We start from the raw sequence: 12,647 nt of genomic DNA on the forward strand, positions 1-12,647 counted from the left end.
TGACGCGGTGAGGAGGAGGAGAGCGAGAATAGGCGAGAGAAGACGCAAAAAGGGTGTTTAGGAAGAGGCTTGCGATGAAGAAGAGTGAGAGAATAAGAATGGTGAGACGATGGCTGATGCAAGCTGAACCACGAGATACAATCCGCGTCTCGTGTCCCGGTATCAATCAGCCACTAGGCATAGGTAGCGCGAGCTTGTGATACTGCAGGGGAAAAAAAAAAGGTAAAGAAGGTTTCCAAGTTGAGAAGCTACAGGAGCTACGTAAGTCAATCCAAAAAGCCAAGCTACTCTACCTACCTACTCGGCTCGCTGTCCCGAACGTCCTACTGTGAATATGTGGGCAGTACGTCAACCCGCGCCCCAAGCTCCCTTCCCCAGCAAAAAAGAGGTCCAGTCGTGGTGATGGCCCATGGGTACGGAGTAGGGACCTGGGATCAAACGCCATGAGAGGAGGAACAATCTTGTTTTTGACCCGCTACGCCGCTTGGGCAAAAAATAGAAAATCCAGTTACGTTTCAGCTTGGCAAGGGTGGGATACGGTCAGAGGCTGGAGCTGAGTGGCTCTCCTTTTTCTCCCTCTCTCTCTCCATCCAGGGGACCGGTATAAAGCTCGCTGGAGCTCTTCGAACTGGGCATCGAATCGTAGCAGCTTGTGAGGTAGCGGGGAAAGGACTGGGAAGTGGTGAGCTGAGGCGTCCAGTGACAGTCCCCCCTTTCACCCCATCCCATGGAAGATGTGGGATGTCGTCACAGGGTTCTTTCTAGCGGTAAAGAAACAGAGGCAAGAACCCAAGCTCAGAACCTGACCGCAACGAACCCAACCCCTGGGACCCTTCTTATCGATAGTGTCAACCCCGCCAAAAATCGAACCCCTCATTTTGTTAGTGCCGGGTCTTTTCGTCTGCAACATTATCCCTGTATCCTCCAGCTTCAATCGCCATCTCTATTAAATTGCTGCTCATAAAATCAATATAGTGGTAACTAGTCATAGTTTGTTTGTATCCACGATACCAATTGAAATTACTCGGAATCTCCAGTTCTTTCATCGTGTCCCTGTGTCCGTGTCTAACACCCTACGAGCATAATTATCTGGGACGGGCCGCACCGGCTCGCGTGGGCCAAACTAATGCTCGCACTCGCGTTCATCCTGGCTCACCTCATCTTTCAGATTCATCTGGTGTGAAGGTACGGATACATATAATCTGGTCACTCAATGCTCAGCCCGCATATACCAAGGTTATATATGTATATCTTCAATTTTCATATAATATGACTCGCTCATAAATGTCGTCAGGTCATAAGGCGTGATAGCGATAGTTTACACAAAATCCATCCACCATCCCACCCACCATCTATATACCCACCTCTTCAGAATGTTAAATCGTTTTCTCTCGGTTTCCTTTTTCATCAATGGTGAGTCATTCTCACAAGGCTGCTGCAACCCCATCGCCCATCATGGCCGTATGGGCGACGTGACTGACGTCCATGTATTCGCCTTGCTCATCGTCCGCTTTCTCATCATGGCCATGATATCCGCCTCCATGTGCTCAATGTTCCTTTCCAGATCGGCGTCTTCGACAGCGAACTGGCCCTCGCGCCGCCTGTCAAACACGATCCACCCGCCGACGATGAAGATTGTCAGGGGCACGGTGATTGCAAAGTACACCCACAGCTCCTTGGAGATAACAGGGTCCGCGTCTGCTCTAAAAGTTAGCAAACAAAATCCTTATTGAATAGAAAAACCTAGCTCCCTATGCCGAGATCGCTGTGTCAATATGACAAGAAGACTGCACCACCTACCTTTGGCAAAGTCGAAGAACGTCATGCTAAAGACAGACGCGAGAAACGTGCCGGGGAGGAAAACGGCACCAAGTAGCGAGATAGTCTTCATCGCCGTGCTATCCCGCTTGCTGGCATGCGCCAGTCGCCGCTGCTCACCAGCCATTTGGAACTGAATCTTGGACTCTCGCTGGGAAAGCAAGTTATACAGCTGTCTCAACCGTCAATATTTTGCCTCGATCAACTAGTGAACCGGAAAAGAGTGTCGAAAATAACATACCGCACTACGCTGAATGTGCAACCTCTCCAACGTCGTCGCTTGATAATTCTCGATGCCCGTCAACTTCAAGCTGTAAAACTGCAATCGCGCCACCATGCTCCGGTGAAGCTTATCAATGAGCGGCGTATCGTGCTCCTTCGGCACCTTCTCCTTAAACTTGACCAGCCCAGCGTCAATCTCCTTGACAATAGCCTGATACGCCTGCGGCCGCTTCCAGAGGACCTGGCTATGACACTCGACGAGATCACGGCTGATGGCGTCGACCTCAAGGTGCCCGTCCTGGCTGACATACCCTTCCTCGTCCTCAATCTCGTTGCGCATGCTGACGGCGTGCTCCAGCTTCCGCAGCCAGTCGCGCGCGTCGCGCTGCTTCTGGTCCGTCGTCGATGACAGGTCGTGCGAGAGGATGATGATGGGGAGGAGCATCGGGTGGCCGACCTGCTTGGCGCAAAAGGTGAGGTGCTGGATGGCGGCGACGATATCGGAGCTCGGGGTGCCCTTGACGTAGCCCGACGTGATGCCGTTGCTGAAGCAGTGGGAGAGCATGAGTTCCCACCCGCGCGTCTTGCCCTTCTTTCGGACGTCGGACTTGCGAAAAATGATTTCTGGACAGTTGAATTAGTTCTGCTGACGCTTCTTTCTCGATTCAAGGAAAGAGGATAACACCAACGCAGAGTGGGATCTTCGTCGTCCTGGTCGTAGGCGCACCAGAAAAAGGGGCCAACGACACTGGTGCCCTCGATGGCTCTAAAGGGAAGTCGCATAGCCCGGACCATGGACTCGTATGCATCTGCAGTGAAGGAGATGGTGTGAGGCGTAAATGTGTCCTTGTGCTTGGCATTCTTTTGCAGCCTGGGATGGGTCAGTTCGAAGCTGTACTCTGGGCATGAAAGATGGGGAATTACGAACACCAACCGAATGCCATTGAGCAATTTGACACCCTCTTTTAGCTTCGGTGGCTCAAAAGCGCCCTGTCAGAGTTACAATATCAGTCGATGGCAGTTCTCATCAATCTCACTGAGCGTGAGCAATAATTACAAGGTCCCAGTCCTTACCCGGCGATAGAGGAAGTTGTCAAACTCATCCATGGTCAAAGGGTGCTCCTCGCACGAATTATAGAAAGGATCCTGTCAATTGTATCAGTCTAGCTCATTAACCACATAGCCGTGCCAGAGGCTCTCCATCCTGTTCTTCTCTGATCGTTGGTTGGGCGCGTGACTAGCAAACTCACCGAGTAGTTGAGAACCTCGACATAGTGCGTTGCTTCCGAGACTTGGCGGCACTTGCTGACATGTTCGCGGAACATGTAGTCGTCCATCTTGAACCAATTGAGCCGTTACCCGGGCACAGCTTCGTTACGATTAATCCACGGGATAAGGGAGGAAAAGGCAAAGTAATAGCAAGGCTACTCCTAGGAGACGAAAAGAGGAAAAAAAAAAAAGAGGTTTGGAGGCTCATGTAGGTCGAGTTCATGGCTCCAGACCGGGCTCCTTTCATAAGCCGCGCCCAGCCCCGTGACTTTGCACCATGTCTGCAGCGAGAAAGCAGTAGGAGCGGTGGTTCTTTTCGGGGCCAGATCCAGTCCGGCCCATGCAACAATCTGCACTTCAAAGTAACCCACCTTGCAATTGGTCGAATTAACAGTATCCGTACGGATACCACAACCTCAATCCCCCGGTGAAATCGCTCACTGGATACGCTCACCTTGCCACAGCTTGACAGCGCATGTCAGGCTTGTCAGCAAGGGGAGGATTTCGGGGATTCGGGCGGGTTTGCTCATATCGCCTACCAAAGCTTGAAGCCTCTTGTCCCCCCTCTAAAATTCAGAATCAGGACTGGGCTAGCACTAAGATCCCCTGAGCGATGGAGCCGACCCGACGACACTTCGTCCCGCGGCCCCTGCCACAATCCCCGCACCTCCACTCTGTCACCGCCAGAACGAACCGCTGTTTCTCTCTGCATTAATAGGCCCGGATAAGGGGCCCATTGGAGCTTGTTTGGACGCTTAGCTCAACCAAGCGTGGGGGGAGGTGGGCGATTTCATAGAGCTGCACAGAATGTCCGTAAGATCGGGGCGCTCTGCTCATCCACACGTCCATCTAGACCTGACATCGATAAGTGCAGCATCACGCACATTCAACGGGAATGCAGATGCGCAGATCATGTATGCATGATGCTGCAGCAAAGCTCCTGCTCACCCGAAAGGCATCACGACAGTCATCCTTTGAAGACCAGAAATCTTATGCACCGTTGCACATGTTCTGGCCAATCTCCACCTCAACGCCCTGAACATCTCCGTCTAAAGTAGGCCCATCTCATTTGCCAAGGATTGCATCCAGCAGCCTCCATGGGTGGTACCGCGATACCTTAAAGCCCGAAGCTCTGCCGCCAAGGCATTTGGAATATAATCGTTGTTAGGTATTGATGTAACCAAGTGATACGGTGACAAGTCTGCTCTTCTTGCGCTTTGCCATCTTTCCAGGACCGTTTGAGCCGTTAACCCAATGCCCCCCCTCGTTGCTGTCCTTACCTTTTTGTTTTCCAAACCGTCGACCAGGCGCCCAACGCACTGCAGACATCCCTATCGAGACTCTGGCGTCTGCCAGGCACCATATACTATTCAAACACTGCTCGTAGACTAAGCCCACGAGTACACCTTTGCTGTCAGCTCAACTTTTGCTCAGGCGAGACATTAGAAATCGGTAAAAAGATGGCCGTATCTAGAGCATAGCGTTAGTAGAGGTCCCGTCCCATCATCTCAAGAAGAACTCACTCGTCATGTCCGGCTGAACCGTATCGTTCGGGATCCTCGGGGTATCTGTCAAACTGGCTGGCATCACCGGCGCCGGCCTTGACTGGGGGAGTGTACGGCGCATCAATGTCCTTGCGAGCCAGCCTGTCCCACGTGACCTCGGTGAACCACGGGTGGTTCTTGACATCGTTTGGACCAGCGTATAGGTTACCCAACCGCTTGGTGAGATCCGCTGTAATGAGCTTCTCCAACAGATCCTGCGCATCCGGGTTGATATAGGCAGGGTATTTCACCTTGCCCTTGAGGATGTTTTCGTAGATCTTCATTGGTGACCCGCTGTCCCAAAACGGCGTGTACCCGCAAAGCATCTCGTATATCAAGATTCCAAGAGACCACCTGAGACCGGGGTTAGCAATTGTGAAAGGATTGCAACCTCTTGTGAAAAGGCCACCTCACCAATCGACGGATTTGTTGTAGCCCTTGTTCGAGACTACCTCGGGAGCCAGATAATCTGGAGTACCACAAAGCGTCCATGTCTTGTCCGGCACTCGCTTGGCGAAACCAAAATCTGTTATTTTAAGGTGTCCATGTCGGTCGAGCAGCAGGTTCTCTGGCTTGAGATCTCTGTAGATGATGTTTCTCGAGTGCATATACTCGAGCGCTAACGTGACTTCGGCGGCGTAAAATTTCGCGACAGGGTTGGGGAAGCGCTGCAAAAGGAAGCCAGCCAGGTTAGCTCGGGCCAGTGGGAATGAAATCACTTAAAATTGCACTTACCCCGGATTTCCGCAGCAGCGAAAACAGCTCACCACCTTCAACAAAGTCCATCACCATGTACAGGTTTCTGGAGTCCTGGAATGTGCCCCAGAGCGTGATCAGGAACGGGTGTTTGACCTCGCCCAACATCTTCCTCTCGTCGTTGGTGTGCTCGACCTGCTTCATCTTGACGACCTGCGCCTTCTTCAGCACCTTGACGGCATAGAACCGCTGGTTGTGCTTGGACTGCACCAAGTGCACTCTTCCGAAACTACCAGTTCCCAATGTTCGCAGAATATCGAAGTCGGTCAATGTATATTTCCCCTTGGTCTGACGGACCTGCTGGTCCACAGCCTGTTGCGACATGCCGTGCTGCTGCGGGCTTTGCTGCTGCTGCTGTTGTTGTTGCTGATGTTGTGGTGGCTGGGGCGGGTGTAGCATCGACTGAGCTTGCTGCTGTTGAAGTCGCACGGGATCGGTTCCGGGGCTCGGGTGCGGCTGGGAGGGTTGGGTCGGCTGAGCTAGGTAATTATTGTCGGAGGTATGGCCGTTGTTCGAACCGTCATGCTGAGTCGGATTGATTAGGTTGTTGATGCTTGGAAGGTTCTGTTGCGAACCACCTTGTTGATTGTAGTGCGGCTGGTGAGAGCCCGACTGGTTGGGCGGGTGGACAGTGACAGGATACATCTGCTGCTGTTTGGCCCCGTCGGAAGACGAGGTCAAATCCAAATCGTCCTGCTGCTTCAGTGCGGGCAGGGAAGGCGGCTGGGAGTTCGAGGAGAGGGAAGACAAGGTAGTCGAGATGGAACTGTCGAAAGGCTTGGAGGAGGTAGGCGTTACCGGGCTGGTGGGTAGACTGGAGCCTTGAGAGTCTTGATTACCCTCCCTCGTCCGTTTTTTCTTGAGGAACCCGAGGGTAGGCATATGAAAGTCGGGGTAGGAAAGAAGGGCTGCGTGCCCCGGGAGGAGGAGGAAATGGCGTAGAAGCGCAGGTCAAGGGCCCACGACGTTTGCAGTTGGATGATGGGGGAGGAACGGTCGCAAAGTGATTCGTCGCTTCAAGGGACAGCCCGGTTGCGCTGGTGGTGTCCTTTTTTGGGGTGTGAGGTGAGCCGTGAATTGGCCGAAAGAGGAGCGCGGGGAAAGCTGAGAGCTGTGCTTCTTTCGTGCTCTTACTAAAGTACGCTTTCAAGTGCAATTGGGAAAGCCGCGTCTATTGTCGTTAGGAACAATGGGGCCAGGTTTGGCGCATACTTTTGATCAAGGGGAAAAGTAAACCGGGATGGAAGGGAAGGTCGGGAAGCTCTAACAGCATCCGATTCAAGGGGAAAAGACGTACAAATCCGAGAGTCCTTCAAGTCAGGTACTACGAGCAGGGAGTAAGCACGCAGGCAAAGCAAATCCGTTCCGGTTTAGTTGACAGCGAAATCGCAATCGCAGTTGGTATTTGGCCGACTTAAAAGCGGGAAAATCGGGAGCTTTCTATTCTCTTGGGACGCTGCACCAGAAAAAGTAGTGTGTAAGTTTACGCCGCAGATGGGAAGTTCAACCAATAAGCAACAGAGTGCAGGGTCAAAGGGCGGGACAAGGCGGCACAGATCCAATGACAGAGGTTGTGAGAGAAGTGTGTAGCCACAACAACAAAGGAGGGATGAAAGAGGGCAGAGTTGAGGAATTGTTGGAGACAGCTGGAATGGAGGGGGAAGGGCGGGGAGACGAACAGATGGATGATTCAAGCTGGGACACTGCCTCTTCCAGGGGTCTTGATGTATTGTAACTTGTGGAAAGGTGACAAGACTCAAAAGGCGTGGAAGGCAAGGCAGGGCCTGGCAATGTAGGATGTATCCGGCCTGGTCTGATGTGGGATCTGGTCTTGGTGCTACCAGCTACTAGCTAATAGATGCTGGTCTGGTCGTTCGTTGTTGCTTTTTTCACTGGTCGGAAGCGACTGATGGACTGATGAATGGGCTCGAATGATAGCGGCGGCGGCTGCGTCTGCGTCCGCGTCTGAGGGTTTTGGGGACAAGGGCCCGCTGGATGAGTGAGCAAGGTGCGGGATCTCTTGCTTCGTCTGGGCGAATGGATGGGCGGAGTACGTGGTGACTGAGTCGTTGCGCACACCGATAAATGGAGACCAGATGGAACCAAAAGATTAAACGACGGATCGTAGTGATCAATTGGGTTGTATTGGGGTCACCAAGGAGCTCGATTGAGTGATGGTGTTTTCGGGCGTCTCGAGAGAAGCTAGGATTGAGGGGTGAGGAGAAGACAGGGAGAGGATAAGGTAGGTAGAGGAAGAGGAAGAGGAGGGCAAGGAAGGGAAGAGAAGAAAAAGAGAGAACGAGAGAGAGGAGAAGGGCCGCCAGTGGAAGCTGAGGTCGATGATGATGTAGTAGCAAAAGGGTTAATTGGGAAGGGCAAAGAGCTACTGCAAGCTGCTGCGTATGGATGTTGGAGGGGGAGTATGCTACATACCTCACTACGAATACATAAGTGGGAAGGTAAGGTAAGGTAGAGCTTCTTCTGCTCTGGCTGCAGCCGTGAAGGTGGGCGTGAGAGTACGTACTACGTGGGTGGGCGGAGGCGGAAGTGGTTCAGTCTGGTTGACGCCCGCGTTTAGACGGGAACGGCGTAGGCAGGGAAGGGCATCGTAATTGGTAGGCCGAGTACGGCACCATCCAATCGGTATCGAGATGGGACAGCCGAGGGCAGCACTCTATGAGCCCAGTGAGGGTCGAGAACAAGTTGGAAAGTGCGGCCGATCCTGTTCCCAGTTCAGCCCATAGGTACATTTTGCAAAAGGCCTGGCTGGGTTACAATAGGAAGGGAAGAGAGACACTGGGAGAGACAAGCGGGAGACAGCGTGCATGCACAAGAGCTGATCTTGGACTTGGTTGAACGCGGGGCATCATGGTAGTAGGTATGTCTGTCTGAACTATGCTTCATTCTCCGTCTCTGTATCCATATATTCGAGGATTGTCACATCTTGCGTCAACTGGGTCAAGAGGTATGATAGGTAAACTTCGCTACCTGACACTTGACTATACGACTGTCCAACCTATTATTTTGATGCCGCGAATGACCTGAGTACAAAGTGTGTCTGCTGAGTCTCGCCTCTCCCCCACCAAGATCGAGCAAGGCGCACCGCAGCAATCGAACAACAAGCCCAGCAGAGGTGGGGTAGGGGCAGGCCAAGCAACCCGACCTGAATCTCGACGGGGTCGTAGTGGCAGCAAACGGAGACAAGCTGCCGGGGCTCGCCAGCACGCTCGACATTGGATTGGATTCCAGCTTGAATCAAGCGAGTAACTCTACTCCGTATTCAGCAACACCGGATACCTCTCCCCAGTCTCGCTCTCTCTCATCAGTATCTCTGCCTTGGATGTGTGCGGAAGTGTAAGTGCCGGCGCCCGTACCTGAGGTACCTAGGTATCTCACAAGGTGATATACGTACATGCTTTACCTAAGCTAAGGCCCCTAGGTACCGCAGGAAGGTACATGTCAAAGGAAGGCGGGGTGATATTTTGCCCTGGAGCTACCTTCCTGCCTTTGGTGCCATTTACCTCCATCCGGCCAGGGCAGCTGCCAGGTATGTAGCTAGAGCGGATGACCCCTCACTCGAGGCACTCAAGGCGAATTGAAGGACCAGTGACGTGCCGTTGCCGACGACCTCACCTGAAATAGTGGAAAGGGCCAGACGCAGGGTACCTTTCATGCCTACCTCGAGTCTCCTGCCCCAACTGCTATCAGACTGTGAGCTTCGAGTCTCGACAGATGAACTCTGGACATTTGCTTCCAATTCGTCTCCACTCCTTATGTTCCCATCATCTTCCCTCACCAACTACCAATCCTTCCTCGACATCGATCGATCCCATAGACAACCCCCCCACGTCCACAGGTAATCACATTCGCATTCCTCTCAGGTCGAATTCCGCGATTCGCGCCGAACTGACACACTGGACAACCCGACTGCCCGCCGCTACCGTTACTCAACCTTTCAAACACCCCCCCTTCCCCAGGCACCTGTCTTTTCCAAACCTTAACCAACTCGAACCCCCCAGTCCAAGGATTCCAAAATCACACACAGATTCTCTCTTGTCCACATCAAGTAAAGCCTGCCCGCTTACATACCGGTACCACCACCCAAGCCACCAAACCAGGAAGTTTATAACTCCTTATCCCACCCAAAGTCAACATGCGCAACATTCGAATCTGGAACTCGGCGGATCTTGGATCTGGAACTCATTAGCCTCTCCATCGCCTTTTTTTGCTTTCCTTGTCCCGTCTCCCTAGTCACCACTACCACCACTGTCCCTCAAATGAAACAAGATTGAGGAACGTTCACGCCTCGTTGGGGCGGGAGGCAGGAACTTATTCGTATATGTATGAGCTAAGGTAGAGCGGGATTATCTCTCTCGTACGGTTCCAACTTTCCATCCGAGCCCGGACCTATTAATTGATTCCCCTTTCCGGATCCTGGGTCAATGCCCATTCCAATGGAAACCTCTCCAACTACGGATAGCTTTCGCCGGGAACGGCCGTGATGCTGGAGGCAGATCAAACACGCGCCACCCAACTCTGTCATCCTCACTGCCTCACTGATGCCAAGTATCAAATTCCGAGCGGTTTAGTCCCCACGTCTCCTAGACACATATACACAAACGCACAATCTGCTCTTGGCCACTTCTCATACTAAGTCACATATATTCCTTAGCGTGCGGTCAAATCTACCGTTCAAGCCGATATATCAGTCGCTTCCGAGGCAGGTCTCAAGCAATCATTCTCGGATGCAACTCTCGAGAAACTGAAAATCAGCAAATCCCCCCAACCACCTCCACCCACTTTGTTACCATAACTTACATCTCCGAAGTAATCCTCCGGATGAGGCACTGCAGTCTTACATATTGGCGCCATCATAACGCGTCCCCACCCCCACCTTGCACTCCATATTAGAGCTCGGTAGAATTCCGACCTTGTCGTCTAGACTTTATATGATCTCTAAGCTCCTCGGCGACCGGGCCAATTGAATTACTCCCGTAGCTTTTGCCGAATTATATCTAGCTTAGTTTTTTGGCAATGGACAACTATCCATACATACCATCAATCCAGGCCTGCAAGGTAAGAATTCCGGTCGGACCGATCTACCAACTCATTGCCAGGCGTCTTCTTCGGGTTATCGGAATAATAGTCACGCATTCCTCCGGCCTCACATGTGAACCACCTCATCAATCGGCCAACCATCATATAATACACTTGAATTCATCTCAGACTGAGTTATTCGTAACTAAAATCATGATTGAGACAGAGAAAGGCAGAGAGGGAAAATAGTAACCATGGAAACTTGGTTTTTTTTCTTTCCCCCACCGCCTTCGACTTGTCCCATGCAAAAGTCATGACCTTGTGTTGCGTTGTTGGTATGTACGGTGTCAGTCATCTTTCCCGGTCAAATCAACAGCTGCTTTGCCCCCTTTTTGTCATTCTCTCCCCCAAAATAATAAAATATTTCCCATTCATCTTCCGGGGCTTAGTCCCCTTCATTCTTCTTCTTCATCATCAAATACTTCTTTAGAAGCGATGTCTCTTGTCGTTCTTTGCTCTCCAGGCAGTGTAACCGACGTAGCCGCCGCCGAGGACGCCAAAGAAGAGGAAGACCTTGAAGAAAGTCCACGTCCAGCTGCCGCCGCCGCTGCTGTCCTTCTTGATCGAGGAAGATCCCTTCTTGCCCTTGCCGCTGCCGGGGGTCGTCTTACTGGTACCCTTGCCGGTCTGCGTCGTGTAGAGGTTCTTGGCCTGCACCGAGATGATATCGTGGTTGTCGCTGAGCTCGCCCGTCTCGGCGCTGAAGCCAAGGTAGGCGATCTGGGGGATGGCGGGGGGCTCGTTGGTCTCGAAGCAGAGAGTCCAGTCGCCCTCGGTCTTGTACTGCAGTTCCAGCTTGAGAAGCTTGTCCTGGAAGTACGTGACTTTAGCCTTGGTGGGCACGCTGGCGTGGCGGATGCCGCGCGCGGAGCAGCCCGCGAGCTCCGTGTTCTTGCCGTCGTTGTCCTTGTCGTAAGAGGTCTTGCCATCGCCAAACATGGCCATGACGTAGGGGAAGACGGTGCCGGGGCGGTTGTTCTTGTACGTGTCGAAGAAGATGCCGAGGCCGTCAAAGTTGTCGGGACTGCCAAAGACAGGACCCGCCTGGCCGCGGTTCTTGGTAATCCACATGGCGAAGCCGTCGCCGTAGAGCTGGTTCTTGCCGTGGATCTTGAACTCGACCTCAATTTCCCAGTTGGTTGCCGTCAGGGGCACTCTCGAGAAGAGCCAGCCGGTCTGCGACGGGCGGTCGGATGTCAATCGGATGTAGCTGCAATCGTGTCCCTATGCTTTAGCTTTACGGTTCTTCCCTCTTTTCTCTCCTGCCATATGACATCTCCTCGGTCGATTCGATAGGAAAAGAGTAGGTGTTAAAACATACGAGTCCGTCCTGATGATTGTGTCTCCGCCAAAGTCGTACCACCGACTTGCCATATCGGAATCGAGGTAGGGCTATCGCGAATAGTCTCAGTAAAAGTGCACTCAGGGGCTGTGGTGGCGCATAAAAGCGCGGGAGTCGCGAACCTGGTTCAGAGAGTGCGTTCGGAGCTAGACAACATACACCAAGAGAAGTCAGCTTTCATCAGTCTATTTCCATTGTGCGCGCGCACAAGCATTTCATGGCTGGGGGGATGAACAAGAGGTGTAGACGAACCGCGATGCTCTTGACTTCTCCATCGTCTGCCTTGGCGGTGCCCAGGGCGGTTGCGGCCAGCCACAGGGCCGAAAGGGACTGTTTGAACCACATGGTTGAGGTTGCTTAAAGCTCGAAACGAAGAGAGGAAACCCCAGAGAGAAAGGAACTAGACGGTTGGTACGCGTCGCAAAGAAAGGGGAGGGGGAAGGAGGGAAAGGGGCCGCCAGGTGGTGCAAAATAGGTAGAGAGCCGCAATGTCCAGCGACGGAGATGGCGTCGTCGTCGTTTCGGCAAAAAGTGTCGAAGGGGGTTTGTGGTGGTGGTGGTAGTGGTCGGGTGGGTTTTGCTGGCTTGCTCGTGTGTCC

The 12,647-nt window shown here is 52.7% G+C and overlaps 3 protein-coding genes across 3 annotated transcripts; all 3 read right to left on the bottom strand.

Annotated features, from left to right (window-relative positions):
• Positions 1–1,453: 1,453 nt before the first annotated feature.
• Positions 1,454–3,377, bottom strand: BDP55DRAFT_542266 (uncharacterized protein; the record flags this gene model as incomplete). The annotated part of the gene is made up of 7 exons (XM_060568298.1): positions 1,454–1,698; positions 1,801–1,990; positions 2,060–2,664; positions 2,730–2,911; positions 2,969–3,030; positions 3,115–3,186; positions 3,291–3,377. 7 exons carry the CDS (start codon positions 3,375–3,377, stop codon positions 1,454–1,456), a joined length of 1,443 nt encoding a protein of 480 aa, XP_060434912.1.
• A 1,374-nt stretch (positions 3,378–4,751) lies between these two features.
• On the bottom strand, positions 4,752–6,491 carry BDP55DRAFT_723843 (camp-dependent protein kinase catalytic subunit; the record flags this gene model as incomplete). The annotated part of the gene is made up of 4 exons (XM_060578806.1): positions 4,752–4,779; positions 4,833–5,207; positions 5,268–5,521; positions 5,589–6,491. 4 exons carry the CDS (start codon positions 6,489–6,491, stop codon positions 4,752–4,754), a joined length of 1,560 nt encoding a protein of 519 aa, XP_060434913.1.
• Positions 6,492–11,132: 4,641 nt separating this feature from the next.
• Positions 11,133–12,393, bottom strand: BDP55DRAFT_541656 (legume-like lectin family protein; the record flags this gene model as incomplete). Its single annotated transcript, XM_060568237.1, has 4 exons — positions 11,133–11,916; positions 12,028–12,098; positions 12,171–12,194; positions 12,301–12,393. 4 exons carry the CDS (start codon positions 12,391–12,393, stop codon positions 11,133–11,135), a joined length of 972 nt encoding a protein of 323 aa, XP_060434914.1.
• Between the last annotated feature and the right edge of the window lie 254 nt (positions 12,394–12,647).

This window comes from Colletotrichum godetiae (assembly GCF_030913485.1).
Source record: "Colletotrichum godetiae strain CBS 193.32 chromosome Unknown BDP55scaffold_4, whole genome shotgun sequence".
Taxonomy (NCBI): domain Eukaryota; kingdom Fungi; phylum Ascomycota; class Sordariomycetes; order Glomerellales; family Glomerellaceae; genus Colletotrichum; species Colletotrichum godetiae.